This window comes from Ctenopharyngodon idella, chromosome 6 (genome assembly GCF_019924925.1).
Source record: "Ctenopharyngodon idella isolate HZGC_01 chromosome 6, HZGC01, whole genome shotgun sequence".
Lineage (NCBI taxonomy): Eukaryota > Metazoa > Chordata > Actinopteri > Cypriniformes > Xenocyprididae > Ctenopharyngodon > Ctenopharyngodon idella.
The window spans coordinates 24,686,502-24,709,057 of NC_067225.1; the positions used below are offsets into that span (position 1 = coordinate 24,686,502).

General features: G+C 35.4%; 2 protein-coding genes across 7 annotated transcripts; both read left to right on the plus strand.

Moving 5' to 3' along the window:
• Window positions 1-21: 21 nt before the first annotated feature.
• On the plus strand, window positions 22-1,621 carry zgc:152986 (uncharacterized protein LOC101884054 homolog). The gene is made up of 3 exons (XM_051896376.1): window positions 22-209; window positions 778-992; window positions 1,094-1,621. The coding sequence occupies exons 2-3, from the start codon at window positions 782-784 to the stop codon at window positions 1,420-1,422; spliced, it is 540 nt and encodes a 179-aa protein (XP_051752336.1). The 5' UTR covers window positions 22-209; window positions 778-781; the 3' UTR covers window positions 1,423-1,621.
• Window positions 1,622-1,758: 137 nt separating this feature from the next.
• On the plus strand, window positions 1,759-18,429 carry LOC127514012 (FYVE, RhoGEF and PH domain-containing protein 5). Of its 6 annotated transcripts, none has more exons than XM_051896337.1 (23): window positions 1,759-1,977; window positions 2,391-2,504; window positions 4,010-4,250; window positions 5,113-7,459; window positions 8,495-8,600; window positions 8,682-8,740; window positions 8,866-8,896; window positions 9,059-9,165; window positions 9,292-9,412; window positions 9,624-9,702; window positions 9,828-9,878; window positions 10,552-10,610; window positions 10,752-10,823; window positions 10,957-11,025; window positions 12,163-12,246; window positions 13,056-13,135; window positions 13,219-13,312; window positions 13,402-13,539; window positions 13,960-14,062; window positions 14,154-14,263; window positions 16,173-16,295; window positions 16,382-16,524; window positions 17,643-18,429. In XM_051896337.1, exons 3-23 carry the CDS (start codon window positions 4,241-4,243, stop codon window positions 17,677-17,679), a joined length of 4,023 nt encoding a protein of 1,340 aa, XP_051752297.1. In that variant the 5' UTR covers window positions 1,759-1,977; window positions 2,391-2,504; window positions 4,010-4,240; the 3' UTR covers window positions 17,680-18,429. The 6 variants fall into 6 exon arrangements, with proteins under 6 accessions (XP_051752297.1, XP_051752303.1, XP_051752298.1 ...); XM_051896343.1 differs by having other exon boundaries at window positions 4,010-4,108; XM_051896338.1 differs by lacking the exon at window positions 1,759-1,977 and having other exon boundaries at window positions 2,342-2,504.
• Window positions 18,430-22,556: the final 4,127 nt, after the last annotated feature.

Sequence of the window (22,556 nt, forward strand, 5' to 3'; positions counted from 1 at the left end):
AATCGAATCTTTTGAAAAAGTTCACTAAAAAGATCAATAAAAACCGATTCGTTCACGAAAAGGCCACTAAAAAGAGTTATATTCGTCAATAGGCGCAACGTTTAGAAACATTGGGTCAGCATTGATTGAAATTCTGCGTTTATTAATAGCGATAAGTAAAAACTTTATTTCTTCAGAGAAGGTGTTGGGTGTATTAGTAACATACTGTGGTAAGTATACATTTCTATCTTTATGACACCTTGGCAAGCCCCAAAGTTGGCCCAAAAGTGTTTGGAAGTGTTTGTGTGTGTGTGTGTCTGTGTACACAACCAAGCATCATTTTGTTCTTAGAAAGATAATACTAACATATCACAATACTAATACTAGCAAAACTGCAAAAATGTGTTTGTTAATTTTTAAATTATACCTCATAAAACAGCTATGCTGTTCAAAATTAGCTCTTTTTAAGACTTTCTGGTTTTCAAACTTAGTTAATGTTAATGTGATTTTAATAGTTAATGTGATGAACTACACCTGTGGTTGGTTACTGTGCTTGGATGCCTTGAGGTGTGGATTGATTTAAAAAATCTTAAAGTACTTGCACAAATGGCAAATAAATGTGACATTACTCATTAGGAGAACATACTTGGCATAATTTGTTTACAGATGCCACTTTGTTTGATAAATGATATGATAGACATTTGTAGTAGTACATTAAATATGTTTTGTGGCCCATGTTTTGAACAGCATATGTGTATGTATAGGTAGGTTTGTTCTTTATTCTCATTTGATCTTCAGGAGGATGATGGTGACAGGAGAGCATTTATGCATGGTGCTTCTGCTATGTGTGTGTGCCTGTAATTGTGTGAGTGACTATTACTCAGTTCTTGGAGTTCCTCGCTCTGCATCTTCAAGAGAGATCAAGAAAGCATTTCACAAGCTGGCCCTTAAACACCATCCCGATAAGAACCAAAGCCCAAATGCACAGCAAACCTTTACAAACATTGCTCAGGGTGTGTGTGGATGCACAAGTGTACACCCTAAAATAAGTTTATTCACTACCAAACTGAAGTATTTTTTTAATGATTAATTTTGTTCATTTTTTTTCCCTTAGCCTATGAGGTTCTGTCTGACAAAGAGAAGAGGCAAGTCTATGATCAAATGGACCATCTAACTAACCCTGATCAGGGCAGAGAGAGAAAGTTCAAGAAAGATCAGAATGAGGACGTGGGCACTAATCCCTTTGTCAATAAAGGAGCGTTTCATAGTAAAAGGGGTTTCCAACATTTAAGTCTGGAGGAGCTTCTTCATACGCTGCGGATGGATGATGACTTTTTTATGGACGAACAACCTGGTTATGAAGGATGGAGTTTTGTTTTTGGGCCTGAGGATGATGATGATGATGAAACTGTCCTCCTCAGTGATCTTTTCAACATGCTTTGATTTCCAGGGTTTGCGTATTTGTATGTTTATTTATATTTATTAATTACATAAATTCAAATTGATTTTAAAGTGCCTCTGCACAATTTTCTTGCTTATTAAATAAAACTTAAAAATGAAACTACAAAAAAAACTACCTCTTATTGTGTTATAAAGATCTGACCTTTGAGAGCTGACCAATAAAAAGGTTACTTTAACCTTATATGTTTTTTTTTCTTGAAATAATTGTTAAACAGCTTCTATAAACGTTACTTTCCAAAAATAGTGACCTTCAGTGATTTTTCCAGTGATTTTTTCCAAGTTGATAAAGATTTTATGCTACTCTTTTTAACACTACAGTTCATAGATATTGATATGTTAATTGGCTTTTTAACACAATAAAGCTTCAGCTGAGCTCCACATTACTTTCTGCAAATAACTATGCTAAGACACTAATTCATTTTCTGAAATGAACCATAAAATGACAAATTCATCCTTTCTTTTTCCTATTTCCTCATGGTCTTTCCTCAAATTTTCTTCTGAGTGGACTGTTACGAATCACCTCGCAATATGGAGCAAGTAAGTTGCTGACATATGTGTTGTATCATTGTTGTCATGAAATATAATGCTCTAGTCAGAACTGATGCATTAACTAAATATAATATCTTGTGATATCCTGCATCAATGCATATCAACTGTGATTGGTAAACATTCGCGTTTGCAATGGAAATTGAACACATACTAATGCATGATCAAAAGGACTGATGCTCAGATAACACAGAATCCTTGATAAACACTCAACCTACTTTATCATGCTCAGCATTTCCTGCTTGAACTGGAAAGGGTGGAGTGTTCAGGGTGTTTTTTCCCTTCTTTGTTCAAACGATGAACAGTGATTTCTTGTCAGTGTGTTTGTCTCACCATTAGTGTGTTGTTGTGTGCACATCTATGTGATTTTATGTGCCTGTGTGTTTAACATTTGTCTACTACAGGTAGCGAACTGCCAGTGAGATCACCCTCCTTTTCCAATGTTTCCTTTGACTGCAATGTGGATGAAAACCCCAGAATCACACATTCAAGTTATGACTAACTACAACACCATGAAGGTAATGAGTCTTTGTGAGTGTGGTAGTATGAATCAAGGATAAGATATGTGCCTTAACCATGGTTATCAGAGGATATCATTAATCTTCTCTACCTTTGTTCAGTTGCCATTGCGATTCCAGAAGTAGCATCCTGGAGATTTGAATATGATATTGTAGAGGGAATGAAAGGTATAAACATGCATGATGTGATCGTGTGTATTATATAGTGCATGCAACTCTTAACACAACGAAATACACTATCCTTTTTTCCAGTTTATCCCACGTTCGTGACACTTTTGTTGTTGTGGTGTCACAAAAATCTTGAACAAATAAACAGGTAAAACATTTCATCCTGCAATAAAGATGAAAACGGGTAGTCTAATCTACAAACTCATAATATTCTCATCTAAATACACACACATTTCAACAAATGTAGTAGTAATTTTTGAAACAGAATGGACACCTGAATACATTTTGTACACAAATAACATTACAGTAAATAAATAAAGTACTATGATAATGTTAGATTTAAGTCTTAGGTTTAAAGTAGGGTTTTTTTTTTAAATCTCTTTCACTCTTCTCCTGATCTGGAGAATTAAATGCTCATACTAACCCAGACTGAACTCAGGCTAAAGAAGTTTGAGGAAGGAAGCATATTTCTGTAGAGATGTTGGAAAAAGGTCATGGCCTTATTTAAGCCTATAGAAATGACTTCCTACTATTAATCACACATGTAAAAATAACAGCTGCTAATGTTACCCCTGGATCAACTCATTGGCCACTTCAGATGTTGCAGCTGAAGTTAACAGCTACAGACTGATGATTCTAGACCTTTTTTCAGTGCTATAGCTTCACTTTACTTAGCCATTTTTGCCATTACAAACAGACACTGACATCTGAACTATTTGGATTTAACCTGTGACTGATCTTGACATTATTAGTGTAAGAGATTTACATGAGAAGATGTTATCTAATCCTGATGGGTTTTTTTTTTTCTGCATTTACTTTACTGTTCTAATCTGAATGTCAAACCCAGATTAATGCTCAGGTTTTTTTTTTTTTTTTTTTTTTTGGGACACAGGTGGTGCGTCATGAATGCTTGTGTATGACTGTTTTGTTCCATTGTTACTATGGACAAATTCATGGAATATCCCAAAAGTGGTAATATGCTCATTATACTCCACATATTGCCTGCTCTTTGGGTGTCTGTTGTTAAGGAAGGTTATGCAGGATAAGAGAGGTATTTCCTGCAATGCAAACCTCTGAAGGCCATATATTTATATAATTTGAGGTATTTAACTTTTTAGATATTTATTTTTTTATATTCATTTTATGTTGTGAGATATAGAGAAAAATCTGTGATCTGTGTGCTCCTGAACAAACTAGGTGGTCAAATTTCTACAAACTCTGTATGTATGCATATTAATATATATATATATATATATATATATATATATATATATATATATATAATTTTCTTAATTTAAAAAGTCTGTTTTCTTTTTGTCTCGACGCCCTTTCCTCAGGAAGCCAAGGCGAAGTCTCGTCCGTGAGTGCGTGTGCACGCGCGCTCGTGCTGAGCGCCTGCTGTCCTGACCTGTACTGCTGTTATAGCGCAAAATGAAGTAAGAGAATGCAGTAGTTGATGTATAATCTCGTGTTATAATCCCGTGTAAATTCTAGGATTACGATTTCATTGTGTTCAAATGGATTTGACCCGTTATCGCCGTCCCTCAGATACTAGATGATGTTCGACAATGAGCGCAGGTGAGTTTTTAACACGATAATGTGGTAACCAAGTAGGCTGGTAAATTACGAAACGAGGAATATGTGTCTGTGGGAAAAAAAATTATATGTCTGAAAGTACGTGAAATAGTAGGATATTAAGTTTAGAGTAGCTCACTTTTCGATATTTTTGTGAAAAGAAATTTGCCTCATTGTATTTACAGTTGCTGACTGGTTAGATTTATAAATAATTAAATATGTTCATGTTGCTTCTCAAGTAGAACATGTACGAAATACACTATGGTATTTGGCTACATATTAAATTTTTTCTTATTATGAGAATGTTTCTTACGCACTTTTGGTCCTGTGGAAGTATTTATATGCAGTGAAATTTCCACTATAGTATACTGTGAAGCATCTTGTAGTTAATTATTTTAATCATATGATACATATTTAAATGGTTTATTTCACTCTTTGTGTAGATCATAATTCATTTTTATGATGTATTTTCATAGTTTAACATTAAAAGTTTGGGTTTGTGACAAGGCAAAAAAATAATTATATACCTAACATTTAAAAAAGCATAAATAAACATTAAATGCATGATAAAAAGTGTATGCAAAATATCAAATACAGCAAAACGTTCAAATCTGTCAAGTTTAAATGAAAATGAACCCCTTTTTAACACCTTTTAATGTTAAGACAATTGTGTGTATCATAAAATTTGATGTAAAATGTGAATTTCTGAATTTCTTTTTCTTTCTTTTTTTACTCTCCATCTTATTATTCTATATTTTGCTCATTCTACTATAGAAAATCCTAATGCATAAAGCAGAAGGAACTGCCCTGAATTGTTAATATGTTTACTTCGCAGTAATGTTACTTATTACATATTGTATTTTAGAGTTTCAGGAGCACCCCCTGGACCCCAGAGAACACTTCCAGGCTGAGCCTCTCTTCAAGATGCAACAACAACCACCTATTCCTGAAGAGTACTGTGATAATCAAGAACTCAAACCAAAGATTGAATCCAAACCTAGAAGATATCTACAGCATCATCTCAGTTCAAACTTCAATATGTACTTGCCGCTCCACACTAACAAATGCCTAAGGCCTCCAAATTCAAAAGAGCATATGACAGAAATGCATAGAAAAATAGTACTGAAGCAGGAGGGGTCACAAGAGAGGAAGACAGAAAAAATTATATGTATGGAAAGGACAGTACAAACAGATGAGACGGAACCGGATGTTATTCTGGAACAGGGGGATGACTTAGGATGCGGTGATGAGTTAGCACAGGGAATAGATTTAGATCTGGTGGAGGGTTTAGAAGAAAGTGAGACATCTAAGTCAGAGGATGAGGAAGAGTCAATGGACCTTCTGTCTGATTCATGCAGTAAAAAAGAGGTGGATGATAATGTAGTAGCAGAGCAGATACAAGTAGAGGATGTAGGGAAGATAGCATGGGGACTGACTAAAAATGGTGTATTAACTTCACATGAAAGTTCTAGTGATGTTCAAATGGCTTCTAATACAGTTTATGGCTGCATAACACACAGAGACAGAGTACTATATGACAAAATTTGCACCAGTAAAACTTTCATTGAAGAATTGTACCCAGATGGCATAATCCCTGGCAGAATGTTTTCAAGTGAAGAAGACATAGATGGGTTGTTCCCAGATATTTGTGATGCAGGCGAGGCGTTAGCAGACAAAGATGGACTTTCTGAGTGTGATCTCTTTGAACAAACAGAACCTCTTCAAATGACAGAAACAGAGGACAATGTCAGTGGAGATATTATGATGCTTATCACTGAGGATGGATCGAACAGCTCAGATTTGTCTTCAACTTCCATTGAGGAAGAGGATGATGAAATGCAGGTGGAAAAAGAGAAAATGGAGGAAAAAGGAAACAATTATTTGTCAGACAAAAGTGCTTCTCAGGATCTCTCAGCTATTGACTCTCTAGACTGTCCCTCATCAAACAATGGAGGTGAAACTCTCCTCGAATCCGATCAGACTTCTTTTTCAAATTCTTCTTCTTCTTCTCAGCCATTTATTGTTTCAGGCTCTGAAACTGTCTCAGATGATGATGTAGCAGATGCAAATCACAACTTCTGTAGCAAATATGTGGCTGATCATGATGATGCCATGTCTGCTTCATTAAATTTTGATGTCATGAGCGCCCTTTCGCTTGTTCAACAGCAACCTGAAACCCAAGGCCAAAGTTTACAACATAATCAGGATGAAGAGAGCATTGGAGAAGAAAAAGGAGGAGTTGCAAGTGACCACTTGAGTATATCTGAAGGAAAAGGACTCACAGTAGATCATGTGTATGAAGAGACAGAGCCAAAAGTTCAAGCCAAAGACTTCCTTCAGAACAGGAAGTACTTTATGACTCGCTCTATATCTGTGGAAACCCCCAGTAAGAGAGTTGACCTAATGACTAGCCCTGCACCAGGAAATGGGCGACTTTTGCTACACCCACGCTCATTCTATACAGATCAGTGTTTCCTTGGAGATAGTAGACCTGCGCTGACTGGTTCATTAGGATGTCTTTCACAGGGCACCTCAAACTTAGCTAAAGTTACAAGAGTGGATATTCCACCGCCTTTTGAACTGGCATCCATCACAAAGCGACCAATCAGAAAAAGTTCTCCATCCCTCCCAAACGAAATCTCCGCTTCTTGCAAGAAGCCTGATTTTGGGTTTAAACGATATCTTCTGCCTTTACGATTCCTTAGGAAATCAGATCGGAAAAGTGTGATGGATAATCGCTCAATCTCCTCGAGGTCTTCGTCCGAGTCAAGTCCACAAGCGTCATGTAAACGCTTGGATTTTATCAGGCATAACATGGGCAGCCTGGATTTGCAGAGCACTCCAGATTGCACACCACCTGTGTCTCCTTCTTCCTTTCTCTTCCAAAAGAATAGACAAAAACAGGGACTAAACTTCACTCTTAATAATGATTTGACTTCTAGCACCATTTCTATTGAGCCAGGCTCTCTCTTTGAGCCCCTTCCCCTTTTCAAACCTCGATCTTTTTCATCTCCCAATACCGACTCATCGGAATATGAGAACGTTCAAAACGCTGCTTCTCACTATGAGAATGTGCAGATTCGTCTCCTGAATCCCGTCATTCAGAGTCAACGAAATCAGAGTTCATCCAATGATACTGATGGCTATGTGGATATGAGCAGTCTGCCAGGCTTCCAGAGCAAAAGTCAGTCATCTGAGCAAGAGACCGATAGGTACAATTGTTTATATATTAATATAGTGTTTTATATTATTAATATGAAGCTCAGGATTAATTTCAATACAGTTGTGAAAACAGTGGTGTTTTCTTTTTCAGTTTTGAGGAATTAAACACCATAAACAGCATAAGAATTTTCATCTTGTTGGAATCATAAGTAATGTGTTATTTAACATGTTGAAAGCTAAGTCAAATTAACATGTTAAATCTTTTGGTAATCTAATGATACAATATGATCCTGTTTCTTTTCTAAATTTACTAGACAATTTTGCAACACTCTTAAAGGGATAGTTCACCCAAAAATTAAAAATCTGTTATCATTTACTCAGCCTTGAGTTGTTAGGGTTAGTTCTGGGGCACCATTGACTTCCATAGTAATTTTTTCCTACTATGGTAGCCAATGGTGCCCCAAAACAGCCTAGTTACAAATTTTCTCAATATAACTTCCTTTGTGTTCACCAGAACAAAGAAATTTATACAGGTTTGGAACAACTTCAGAGTGAGTAATGATGACAGTATTTTCATTTTTGTGTGAATTATCCCTTTAATCTGTATTTAACTGACCTGATTATATTACAAAAGCTAATACAAAAGCTGCATCCAAAAAAAAAAAAAAATAATTGTTTGAAATTAACAGTAGTAAGTAAACAATAATTAAGCAAATGTGTCATGTGACAATCATTTGCTCATTTAAGACCTCTAGCATGACATCAGATCATACATCTTCATATTTACAGTCATAAAGACATTGCTGACAGTGTCCACAATAACCCACATTCTTGTTTTTACAGCATGTGAATGTATACATTCCTTAGTTTGTACATATTACAATTTATTATTAAAATTGTAGTTTTTAAGAACTTAAAGTCTTGCAGTTTCAGATAAGTAAAAGACCATTTGTGTGACAAGCATGATCTATGATTATATTTTTTTGTCCAAATCCAAATGTTACATGATTGCATAACTAAGTACTTTAAATGTTTTTTTTTTGTTTTTTTTTAACTTTCATGATTCTTCTTTTTCTGTTATTTAGCCTCTACACTTTCTGTTCTCCTAATGTGAGGACAGATGGAACAGTGGGTGTGTCTGTGGGTGTGGCTTGTACACAAGAGAAAAAGACAAAGGCATCTGAAAAACTGGTAAGCTTATTATGAGTGTTTCTATGTGTCTTGCTTGCATTTGTTTCAATTTATTGTAACTCAGCTGCCATTTTATTTCAGACTGTCAACTGCTCCAGGGCTTTCTATTGTGCCAAAGAGCTTCTGGATAGTGAGGCCCAGTAAGTCATGAAAAAAAACATCTCAAATGTATAAGTAGAGTGACACAAAAACTTTCATAATTGAAAAACAATTGAATAGAAATACAATATTATTATCAACATGTCTCCTTTTTTCTTCATTTAAGGCATGTTAAGACTTTACAACTTCTCTGTGAGGTGGGTCATATTCAGTAATGACATTGTATGTTTGTTTGCCTGTGGTTTTCAGATGGAAAATATGTTGATGTGATCATGAAAAATCAGAAAAATAGTGATAGAGTGCATCTTCAAAATAATGAAATGCTCTTCCTTTTATTTGTTCTCTCTTTCACACAATAGTCAGTTGAAGCTGATGAGAGGCTGATGACAGTGTGGACAGAGGTACCTGATATTTGTACTCTCCACCAAAATATCCACACATTACTGGAGACCCGCTTAAAAGAATGGTAAGACACTCTCACCCACACCACACACATGCATGTGCATATGCTACCTTAAACTGTTTATCATCCCCAAATTATGTCCATCTGTCATCGTTTCATCTGTTTTGTACATTTCACTCCACTCATCAGGGATCAGAATGAAGGTATTGCTGAAATCATCCTGGCAAAGAAGAAAGAGTTTTCCATTTTCTCTTCCTACATCAGTCATTATGATGAAAAATTGAATTATCTGGAACACATACAAAGCACAGTAAGGGATTTTTTTCACTATCAGAATCAAATCTATGCTTATTATGCATATCCATCAACCAGCCAAATTGTTTAGTACAGCTGTTCAAACTGTACTGTGTGATTTCTGTTTTGTACTGTATGATTACATTTGAATGTTTTTATGTGTTTATTTACACAGATGGCATGTATTTGTATATTTTTCATATTACATAGCATGTTTTATATCTCAGCTACTAGATGCAGTGACCCTGAAAAAGCAGTTGCTGCAGGTCATTGTGCGCATCCTACAGTACCGTATGCTACTAACAGGTGACTTCTAAATATGCTTGTTTCTGTGATAAAAATCCCTAATGTTTTAAACTAATAATTTGTGATTTTGTTCAATTTTTATACCAAGACATTAAATATTGCTTTATATTTATTTTTTCTAACAGACTACCTGAATAACCTCTCACCAGACTCCCGAGAGTTTGAAAATACACAAGGTAAATTGCAGCATTACTCAGGAAGCCATTTTGTTTCTTAATTTAGTTTTCAAAAATTTTAAGAAATTGATGTTTGATTCTTATCTTGGCATGTTTTCAATCACAATGGAAACCTTTGGTCTTATCTCTCACTGTGTATAATTGATTTACTTAAGCAACAGCAAATCTCAGATCTTTAAGATAGTTTCACAAAAGACAAATGACCTTTGACCCCATCGTGCATTTTTATTCATCTTCTTAAACAAGCCTTTCTGCATTATTTATATGTGATGATCATTTATTAATGAGGTGCTGCTATAATTGAGTATCTGTTGGTAAGGGAGGTGTACTGTTATTTTCTGCGGTGTGACGTACTATGCTTAAAATAAATTTATTTTAAACATTTTTATAATGATTGTGTAATCATTGTATATGCAGTTTTAGGAAATGTTTTTATGTATTCAGTAATTATTGAATATAGATAATTAAAACATATTCAGCTGTATATCCAAATCTATTTACAAAAAATGTCAATAAATATCATATGTCACCCCCAAATTTTATATATATATATATATATATATGTGTATATGTGTATATGTGTGTGTGTGTGTGTGTGTGTGTATAGTATATATGTCCATATATTGAAATATTACATCTGTCCCTATCTACTTATTATTCTTTTGCCCCTCAGATGCTTTGGTTGTGGTCTCAGATGTTGCTTATCATGCCAATGACAGCCTTAAGAATGGAGTGAGTATGTGTGTGTTGGCCTAATGTACTTGCAGAGAGTCCAGATAAGGTTATATGTGTGTGGAACCAAGGCCATATGTGTATATGACGCCACTGTGACATGTAAGGGAATTTTACATGTTTTTCCTCCCTCTTTGTCAGGCGGATCTTCTGCGTTTGGTCCACATTGAACACAGTGTTCTGGGTCTGACAGATCTCCTACAGCCTGGGAGAGTGAGAAATTCAATGGCTTACTGATCACATAACACCTTATACCACTTATCCAATAAAATTTTGTTTTATTTTATTTTATTTTATTTTATGCAGTAATGGTGAGTAAGGTTGTCTATCTGTAACTTTGCCCTAGGTGTTTGTGAAAGAGGGCACTCTGATGAAAGTCAGCAGAAAGTGCAAACAGCCACGTCACCTTTTCTTGGTATGTGATTTAATTTGATTTGATTTTACTCACAGTATTTTTGCAACACAATTATCAATTATACAAATTTTCTTGGGAATTTTGCACCTGAAAATCTGCTCTGTCAGTTTTATGTATCACTTTTATTTGCTTAGATGAGATTTTGAGTGTTGAGCACACCAGAGACACAGTTGCTTTCTTTCTGCATAGTCTCTAGTGTCTCTCCTTTGTGTTTGTGAGCTACTTTACTTGTTTTTAGAGTTTCCTGGCAGGATGTTGTTCTGTGTGTTTATGTCTACATGTGCTATTGTTTTTGCCCTGCTGCTCTCACCCCAGAATAAGTCTGTGGGAACGGGGACAGAGCGATCTATTAAGATAACAGAACAGAGGGTGACAGGATGGACGTGAGATGGGCTGTCAGAAATACTGTAGACTTTTAAGCCAGATGGACAGTTGTGCGGTGAGACAGGCACGTGGCCCTCAGAGTGCTGAACTGGAATATCCCTCATGTTTTATTGCTTGATGCAGGAGACAGTCTGTGGCATTTCGTAGTTTCTTATGCACCATTGATTAACATTTCAGAAGACAAAATATGCTGCCTTATCAGACAGTATCTGATGGTTAGAAGGCACGTCTGAGTCTAACATCCTGTCTAGAAAGAGGAATTTAGGTTGTGTTTAGCAGTATAGTTGTTTTCTTCACTGCCTATGATAACCAGCAATCCTGTGCACATGATTTGGCAGTTGTTGGAAAGAATAAAAATGGTGTCAGACTGAGTAATTGATGATTAATGGTTCTATTTCACAGAGAAATACAGCAAGTATTCTAGTCAGTGAATATTCACATTGTTATATCACAACTTGAATGCACGTTTGAATTTGTTATCATGCCTTGGAAGCTTGTCTGAAACCAGCTGCTTTAATACAAACACGCTGCCTGTAATCACTGACTGACAGAGCAGTGATGCAGCAAAGCAACTTGTGATCAAAACCAACCTCATAGTGCTCTCTTGTGGTGAACATTTGTTACTGCGACCAACGCAAATTAACTGTTGTGGTGTGCAAATAACAAAATGATCAAGTAATTATTTGTGCTTTTATGTTACATGTATGTTGTGAATGTTATGTATTTCTAAGCCTTAACGTTTTATGTTTTCAGATGAATGACATAATGCTTTACACATATCCTCAGCAAGATGGCAAATACAGACTCATCAACAGATTACCATTGGCAGGGATGGAGGTAGGACTGACTACATTCATGGAAACTTCTACTGTTTATTAATGCATAATGGTTTTTTAAAAATCATCTTATTTCATAGTCATAACACTAATGCAGCATATTAAGTGCTCAAGATGCTAATTATAAGCAGTGTTGTTATTTTTAACTAAAAAATCGTTTTCATTCATTGAAATAAAGCTGAAATAAAATTAAAGAACTAAAATTACTAAAACTGAAATATAAATTAAAGCTAAATAGAAATAATTAAAAAAATAAAATAAAATGACAAAAACATAGCAAAATTATTAAAATTTAACATCAAATTAAATGAAAACTTAAAAAAGTGAAAAATAAAAGCTTATTCAAAATGTTAATAAATACTACAATAGCATATAAATAGTACTAAAACAACACTGGCTATAAGTATGTTTGTAAAGCATTACTTATATAGAACCTTATAGCAATATTTATATTATTTTATTATACAATAGTATAAAAATGCTTACAAGAAAATAAGACAAGAATACAGAACTAAAGGAATATGGAAAAATGCATAACACAAAAGAGAATAAACTTATAAGAAAATTAAATGCATAAAACATGGTTCTCTTTATCTTATTCTAGTTTGCATTTATTATACATATTGAAAATGTTTGAAATGTTCATATATATTTTACTTGTTTATATCTTCCTTCGCTTATTTTGGCCTTTCCTCTTATAGAATCTTAATTACCAATTCTTTGAATACTTTTGAGCTCCATAAATTATCTGAACCATATGGACAGGGAATGAATGATAATTATTATACATTTCTCACTTTCGTCTTTCAGGTCAGCAAGCCACCTATAGAGAACTCTCAAAATGCACTGAAGATAGAAGTGAAAGATATAAGCATCACTTTGTCTGCCAGGCAAGTGACATAAACAAACTTACTCGCTCAAGCATGCATATGTATGTGTGCAGCATGACTGATGCATGTGTTCCTGTGTGCAGCTCCTGCATCGAACGGGACAGTTGGTTTGTTACACTGAATCGGACATTGGTGGATCTTGGCCCAGCATCAGGAGATCTAGTGGGCTGTTTTGAGGTGAGGAAGCTGTATATACAGTGTGATTAAAATGTCAACGTGTCACCTGAAAGAATTGACATTTTGTTTGAATGTGTCTTGTGTTTTAGTTAGTGGAGGGCCCAGAGATGTGTCTCGGTGAGAACGCTCCTCCCCTGTTGTCTGTTTCCCAGGTGACCGTTTGCATGAACTGCCCCTCACATTTCAGCCTCACAAACAGACGACATCACTGCCATGCCTGTGGCAAGGTACAAATGCATACAGAGAAACATAGTTTTTATATATAATATATATATATATATATATATTGGGTTTTTTTTTTTTGTTTTTTTTTCGTCCACTTCAGACATTCTACTAACTGTAAGTAACTTTGCCACTACATGTCAACTAATTCTCATTAGAGTATTAGTAGACTGTTAGGTTAGGTGTTCGGGTAAGTATAATAAGTTGACGTAGTTGCAAAGTTATTTATAGTCAGTAGAATGTCAGTTGGGGAATCGTCAAAATAAAGTGTTAGCAGATATTAAGCAGACAGTCTACTAATACTCTAATGAGAGTTAGCTGACATGTTAAGTTAATTATAGTTAGTAGAAAGTGCATCATACTTACATAGAGTACCAGTTACAAGCTCTGTCAATTCTGGTTTTTCTATCTTATCTTACTTGTAGGTTGTTTGCAGAGATTGTTGCAGGAACAAATTCCCCCTCAAATACATGAAGAACAGACGTGCCAAAGTGTGTGATCATTGTTACACTGAGCTGCGTAAGAATGGTACAACTACAATATCTTTGATTAATTAGTAATTTTATTAATTATGCCTAGTTATGCTTGACTCTCATATGTTTGTGCATCTGTTTGAGAGATGTTGCCACAATAACGGAGAGCTCTAGTCGACCACTCTCTGCTGTCTTCCAAAACATTCATCCATCAAGTCTGTGGAAGAGCCGCAAAGGCCAGATGTCTTTCAACCAGGTATCTCTTAACCTCTGGATTAATATCTATATCTAAATAATACCTAAATATTTGTTTGCACTCTCAGCAGATCACTTTTCACTCTGATCTAACATAATCTAAATTTACAACACACTTTTTTTTTTCATCTACTGTATAAATGGCATGGTTATGTTGTTCTCAGTAGTCATTTGTCATGTAGTAAGTCACTAAGAAAGTGCCTGTTAAGGACATATTTAATGCAGTGCATCTTGAGTTTGGCGCTGAAGGAGCATAAGTGCTATTAAAAAGGATCTGCACTTATGACCCTTTGCCTTGCAGCTCTTGAAGGTGAATCTCATAATTAAATATACCTATTTCACACCAAAATCAAAAGGACCATACATATACAGTATATACATACATACAGAAAATTAAATATTATTTTAAAGGGTTAGTTCACCCAAAAATGAAAATTCTATCATTTATTACTCACGCTCATGCCGTTCCAGACCCGTAAGACCTTTGTTAATCTTTGGAACGCAAATTGAGATATTTTTGTTTAAATCCGATGGCTCCGTGAGGCCTACATAGGGAGCAATGACATTTCCTCTCTCAAGATCCATAAAGGTACTAAAAACATATTTAAATCAGTTCATGTGAGTACAGTGGTTCAATATTAATATTATAAAGCGACGAGAATATTTTTGGTGCGCCAAAAAAACAAAATAACGACTTATTTAGTGATGACCGATTTCAAAACACTGCTTCAGGAAGATTCGGAGCGTAATGAATCAGCGTGTCGAATAATTGATTCGGATCGCGTGTCAAACCGCCAAACTGCTGAAATCACGTGACTTTGGCGCTCTGAACTGCGGATTTGACGCGCTGATTCATTGCGCTCCGAAGCTTCCTGAAGCAGTGTTTTGAAATCGGCCATCACTAAATAATTCGTTATTTTGTTTTTTTGGCGCACCAAAAATATTCTCGTCGCTTTATAATATTAATATTGAACCACTGTACTCACATGAACTGATTTAAATATGTTTTTAGTACCTTTATGGATCTTGAGAGAGGAAATGTCATTGCTCCCTATGTAGGCCTCACGGAGCCATCGGATTTAAACAAAAATATCTTAATTTGTGTTCCGAAGATCAACGAAGGTCTTACGGGTGTAAAACGGCACAAGGGTGAGTAATTAATGACAGAATTTTCATTTTTGGGTGAACTAACCCTTTAAGACCATTAAGATTTTTGCCATTGCATTATTTTTTTGGCAATTAAGCCCCCCGTCCCAATTCTTATTACTTTAATGCAAATCAAATCTCATTCTTGTTACTGTAATACAGGAATTTATCTAGTTTTTGTCAGCGAACCCTTTTGATCTAAAATATTTATCTGAAATACTCACACAGATTTTAAAGCTAACACCACATTTGCATGTTTATAGTTTTCTGATATCGATTAATGGTTACATGACTGCAGGTAAACTAATAAAATATTTCTTTATATATATCTCTATAAAATATTATCTTTATATATACATTATTAATATAGATAGATAATATATCATCATTTAAATTATTAGCTTTTCATCAACTCATGAACAGTGCCTCACTCACAAACCTCTAGGGATTCACAGTTTGGGAACATGGTTATTATGGTTAACAAACTAAAACTATTAAAACATTTTTATTAATTGAAATAAGGCTGAAATAAAATAAACTATAAATATTAGCTATATTATAAATACTACAATAATACTGTTAAAACACATACATGAAAATCATTACCCAAGTTTTGTAATGAGATCTATGAATAAATTTAATTTAAATAATATATAATTTTTTATATACTTTATTTTCTGTATGCAAAACATTTTTTGTTTATTTTCCTTTGAATTTGGGGTGAACTATGAAACATTAATGTATTATCATGTGTTGTTGCCAAGGAGACAGGGTCTGAGGGGGTGATGAGTGGAACACTGCAGAGATGCAAGAACACCAAGAGAAGTTGGAGAAGCCTGTGGTTCCTCCTAAAAGATAAAGTTCTCTACACATATCCACAACCTGAGGTAATGCACACAATCATGTTTTTGCACACATTAACTTGCAACATGCAGTTCCTAAGCTCTCCCTGTGTCTTTTTGTCTTATATAAGGAGAGGGTCGCATGTGAGACCCTTCCTCTGTTGGGTTTCTCTGTGAGGTCAGAGGTTGAAGAGGAAAGCAGCATGTTTCATCTGTACCACAAAAGCACACTCTTCTATACATTCAGAGCCCAGGACAGTCACACTGCGCAAAGGTTAAAACACATACACATTACATTATATACCAATTTATAAGACTGTGTGTGTGTGTGTATGTATGTATGTATGTATGTATGTATATATATATATAAAAAATAAGAATAAGAAATGTTTCTTGAGCAGCAAATCAGCATATTAGAATTTGAATTAGAATGTTTAAATTGTAATAATATTTCACAGCATTAAAGTTTACTGTATTGTTTTAATCAAATAAAAACAGCCTTGTTGAGCATAAAAGACTTCTTTCTAAAACATTATACAAATAATATAACATATGAATGTTATGTTTAGGGCTTGAAATTAATTTTTTTGCACACCAACCACTGTGGCTAGTGGTTTTCCAAAGTTACTAGCCACTCATCATTTTCACTGGCCACAATTTTGACACTTGATACCATGGGGAAAACTGCCATATAGATATTTTTAATATTATCTCATAATTTGGCAGCAAGTATATTAGGCTGCTGTCACTTTAGGACCAGACGCACGGATCCATTATACTGTTACACATGCGTTTTTTTTTTTTCTGTTTACATTCACTTAAAACATAACTGACTGTGTTTACATGTATACTCGCCAAGGCAGGCATTTTGACATTATTTTGTGTGTATTTGACTGTTTAAGCACAATAAGCAGCATAAAAGAACTCAATTTAATACTGAGAGGTGGCTTCATGTCTACGTACTTTTGGTGTGAGCACAAAATCTGCGTGAATGAGTAAAATTATGCGCAATACGCACAATCCCACGCCAAAATTAAAGCCCTATAGCACCAACAATATTTATCCCGAGCGAATGAAACAAGTGAGTGAGGGGAGGCGGGAAATTAGTATTGGAAGCGTTGCAGATATTTCAGTATTAATATGTATTGAAAAATTGATAGTTTTGATAACACTATATTTACACTGTTTATTATTTCAGATGACTTTTTAAAAGACTATAACTGAAAAAAAGTATATATTATATATAATATTGAACCCGCCAAAGTGACTAGTAGGAGTGACTGCGTTACACACCACTGCCGAAATCCACCCGCATTTGGCGGGTTGGCAGGTGTTAATGTCAAGCCCTGGTTATGTTCTATTATATAATGTGAAAAATCTGTTCTGTTCTAGGTGGGTCAATGCCATGGAAGAAGCTACAGTCCTGTAGCATCAGCCGTCCTCGTTGTGTCGTCTTCTCATATCAGCAATTAAATCTACTATTGATCATTCGAGAGCAATGCATTTACATGTCATACTCAAAAATCACTACCCAGTGTGACTGGGAGCGCAATCAGCCATCCCTACGTTAACGTGACGCAACAGATGTATTTTTGGAATGCCAAGGGAACAAAATGCTCACACTCAGACATTTATTTCGTGCCAAATGCTTCTTCCAAAGACCTCGTTGAGCTGTGGACACACTTTAAAAGGCTCACTGTAGCACTTCCAGCTGTCATCTAGATGAGAATATTTTAAAACCATGTTGCTTAACTTATACAATGTAATATATTATGCAATATCCCAGATCACTAAACTATATTAGGACAGTTTCTATAGATGGGAACTGGTGTGAATTTAAGACTCTTCTATTCAGTTAGTGCCATTTGCTTGCTGTCATTTCATGCTAGATTATATTTCCTAGTCAGTCGTTTGGACAATGGCATCTACGGACAACCAGTGGGTGTAATTTTGGACTGATAGTTAGTATCTAGCAACAGAGCTGGTATTCTCGTTGCATTTGATGATGATGTAATGTTTAATTTACTTACTTTTGTCCAATCTGCCATTCTGTTCACTTGCAATGTCATAATTATCATCTTCAATATGAGGGCTTAATGTATATTTATGAAGAATGTATACGTAGTTTGTCAGATGGATTTAACTGTTATTTTATCATTTGAATAAACATTTGAGTGTAGTGCATTGTGTTCACATTGCGTTCTTGAACCCCGCTAGTGGCTCAACTTCCCTTTTTTCTTTTTTTCCTCCATTTGAAAATTTGCTTCCTTAATGCGGTTATGCATATGATAACTATAACCTCTATGGTTGACCAATGCTGAATATCAAACCGTTAACAATATGGTAGTCAGTGCAATACATATATGACTTCCTAAATGGTTCATTTTAATTTAGTTTTCTTCTGTTCAAATGTATTTGTATAGCGCTTTCACAATGCAAATCATACCAATTCAGACTTGGGTAGAGGAACTTTAGGAGGAACCAAGAGTTTGTTTAGCTTTTATCAGGACCCCTCAGTGTTTTTAAGTTTTATTTTTAACGACAGCCAAGTTGAGTCCACAGAGAGTGAATTTTAGAGATGCGATTCTGTGATTAAGTATCTTCAACTCCGTAATTAAAGAGTGTATTACAGATTGAGACTGTGTCTGTATGAGGGATATGAAGAAAAAGGGAGGGGTGACGTTGCCCTGCTTCCATGTTCCCAGGAGACAATGTGACCCAGAACAGAGTGAGAGAGCAAGGATGAGAGGAGTTTGTTTTCTGGAGTACCTGAAAGTTACGGACACCTTGTCCCAAATAAGAGAGACATTCATCATTTTACCTTCCTCTATCCTTTCTTTTCTATTTTCTTTTTCTCCCAAGTCACTTTGATCTCAAGCTATTCATTGTCCATTCTGCCTTACATGCTCCCCTTTTTTCCTTTCTGAAACCATATACATAAGCTTAGACTGTGTGTGTGTCTATGTATATATATATTTATGTGTGTGTGTGTGATTGTACTGGTTGAAACCAACTGCATTACTTGAGCTTACAATATACGATATCGGCCTACACTCGTGCAAAATCTTCCACCAATTAATCATTGTTCCTGCTTGTTAGATACCATGCATCTACATAATCAGAAATTCTAAAGGAGGTTGTAAAAATCTCCTTAATATCTCAAAATGTGTCCTGCATAGCAATTGGCAAGTTTTTTCGGTTGCATTGCACGTGAGATGGATGGACCAAGGTTGGATCGAGCTCCCCCTCTCTGTACCTTATGGGTTGAGCTTGTTAGTCCTGCTGCACCTCTGTGGATCTAATGGGTGGAGGGATAGAGTTATGGGTAGGGTTAGGGTATGGTTGGACCTTCTAGCTCCACCCATTATGCCCAAATTACATCTAGAGAGGGGGAGCTGGACTTTAAGCTCCACCCGTGGCTCTGCAGTGAACAGCTTCTCAAGAACTGAATCAGCAGTGAGGTATGTTAGAAAAAGCAATTTGCATCATTCTGTTCCTAATTTGCAGTTTCTTTGTTAAAGTGGACAAATTATTCTCTTGCAGGAGTGTATGTATAGTTGATGCAACTATGCACTTCACTGACCAAGGTTTGTGTTTTCATTTTTACCACAGGTTCTAAAATAGGTCTTAACATAAATCCTTTTTTAAGGATTAAACAAGAAAACATGACTTTTGAAAAATAGTTTACATCAAGAAATTGGATTGGGAAAAGTATAGGCGTTCCATAATGGAATGGATCTGCAGTTGGGTGTGGTCTCTGTATGACAGGGGGTCAAGGGAAGGGGACCCTTCCCTTGACTCCTTAGGAAAAATAAACTATAGAAGTCAATGGCTAATATCAACTGTCTGGTTACCAAAATTCTTCCAAAAATGTCTTCTTTTTTGTTCAACAGATGAAAGAAACTCATACAGGTTTGAAACAGCTTGAGGGTAAGTAAATGATGACACATTTTTGGGTGAACTTACTGTTAATCAAAACATCTCTATTTGCCTGTTTGTAGCCCAACCCACTTCACCTTTCTCACTGAGATCTATTAAACAAAGTCGACTTATTTTGCCTACATTGGCATAGTGAAGTGCATGGCTCTTCAAAAAAAATAAAATAAATGGGCCAAGACAAAAATGGCTAAACATTATCAGTCAGGAAATTATCAAAATTTAAGCAAATGCACCACTTAAAAAGCCATTACTGTCTCAGAAAAAACATCAAAGACACAATGAAGTTTTTGGCAGAATTTGAGAAGTTTGAGTGGAGTGATGAATCACAATGAAACAAAATCTTCGAAAAGCTGAAATATAATAATAGATGCATCTCTGCCACAGTGAAGCACGGAGGAAGAGGTGTCATTTTTGTGGGGAGTCTTTTTAGCTGCTGGCATTGGTGAGCTACTTCACTGTGAAAAGTCATTTAATGCTTTTGAGTACAGGAGAATATTGCAGAATGGCTTGCTTTCTCACAACTGAAAAGTTGTTATCTAAAGAGGAATGATCATTATTATTTTTCAACAAGACGATGCTCCTGCCCAAATTGCAAAGACAACCAAGAAGTGGCTTGAGAACAAGTCCATCAGGTTCATATTTTGGCCTGGTCAGAATCCAGATTTGAACCCTGTAGTGAATTTTTGGTCTCACATTAAACGAACTGGGAGACATTTTTCTACTGCACATGAACTGTTTGAAGCCATTAACATTAAGTGGAAAAACAATGACTCTTCTTCCTGCCTGCAAGTTTACCCACACAGCTTAAACATTTAAAGAAGACAAAAGGTGAGGATATTCTGTGATATGTTACTTTATCTATCGTATTTGTGCAATCCTTGCTAATTTTTTTAAATTAAAATACCACTAAATATAATTTGCCATTTTTGGCTTGGCCCTTTTTTTCTTTTGCCCAGGAGTGTAGATAAATTAACTGTAAACAGTAAATTGTAACAGTTGTGTGTACTGTAATATCTGTAAAGGTCAAAGGTGAGACATATTACTAACAGGATTTTAGTCTTTCATATTTCTAGAACAAGACAATTTGACTGAAGATCTAGAGTGATAGAGAGGCACAGAAAATGTGTGTGTATGATTCCATGGCAGTGTCACAATGACATTGTCATGACACTTTTGGGCTTTATGTTCCTCTGCATTGCAGCAGAGAGATAAAGAGAGGGGGGAGGAAAAGATCCCTCTTTTTCCTACAATACATAAAAGCGTTATCTGTTCTTTTCTTGATCTTTTCTAGGTAAATTACCCAGTCCGTGCATAATGGCATATATATATATATATATATATATGGAAACTCTCATTTTGTAAATCATGTCAGTTGGCCTGATCTACTATTAATACGCAGGAAATAAACTCATCTCTATAAAAATACTTTTTTTCTTCATATTTCCACTTCCCTTTTATTTGGGGCTGTTCATCTTACCTTACATGTGTAATTCCACTAAAAACGTTTCAAAGTATTATACTCTCTTCGTTGGTTTGTGGTGAGAAGAGGAAGAAATGTGGCTTCTGTTTTACTGCTGAAAACTGACATATAAGGTATCACTTAACTGTTTATAGTATGTGTGAGAGAGAGAGTGTGACAGATGCAAAGTTTATGTAGCAATGTAAACTTCTCTCTCAGTGCCCCATCATCCATGTGCTTTGTTGGGCTGTTCATCTAATATTCTTTTCACAAACAAACAAAACAAAGACAAATGATTAAATATCATTTAATTGGTACTTTGGGTTTTTATATTACACATAACAATATACCGCTTATCTGTGTAGATCTGCTTGATCAGCCAAGGGGTAGCAAAACAGCCCCTTCACCACCTCCAGTTCTGCACCAGATATACACACACATAGGCTCTGCAACATACTGTTGTTTCTTTGCTTTTTTTAAAACTCACCCACACACTTAAATCTAGGACATACACTCCACAGCACTGCGGACCAAGAGAAGGAAAGCAGGACAAGACTACAAGCACACGCACACACACAGAGAAGGATGTAGATTTTCACATTTTTGCATCCTCCACACCCACAGTTATTTGACCTTTCAGCATATGTTTTATAGATAATATTTCATGGACACAATATAGAAACCAGACACATGGTCTGTTCCTCATCTCAATGCATCTGAGTAAACTATCTATAAATCAGCACTGTTCCTCTTTGCATGTGTGTCTAGCTGTGAACATAATTTTGGCATATGTGGCAAGCTGTTTTAAAATGTATTCATTAAATAGCATCTATTTTTATGTTACTGGGCCTACTTAGTTTTAATTAGGCTACAAAAGTAGTAGTGTTAGTATCTTTTTAAATCTCACT

Coding starts and splice junctions, on each gene's coding strand:
- zgc:152986 (XM_051896376.1), top strand. CDS start 782: ATGATGGTGACAGGAGAGCATTTATGCATGGTGCTTCTGCTATGTGTG. Junction 993..1,093: donor CTTTACAAACATTGCTCAGG/GTGTGTGTGGAT, acceptor TTTTTCCCTTAG/CCTATGAGGTTCTGTCTGAC.
- LOC127514012 (XM_051896337.1), top strand. Junction 9,703..9,827: donor GTACCGTATGCTACTAACAG/GTGACTTCTAAA, acceptor TTTTTCTAACAG/ACTACCTGAATAACCTCTCA. Junction 12,247..13,055: donor TACCATTGGCAGGGATGGAG/GTAGGACTGACT, acceptor TTCGTCTTTCAG/GTCAGCAAGCCACCTATAGA.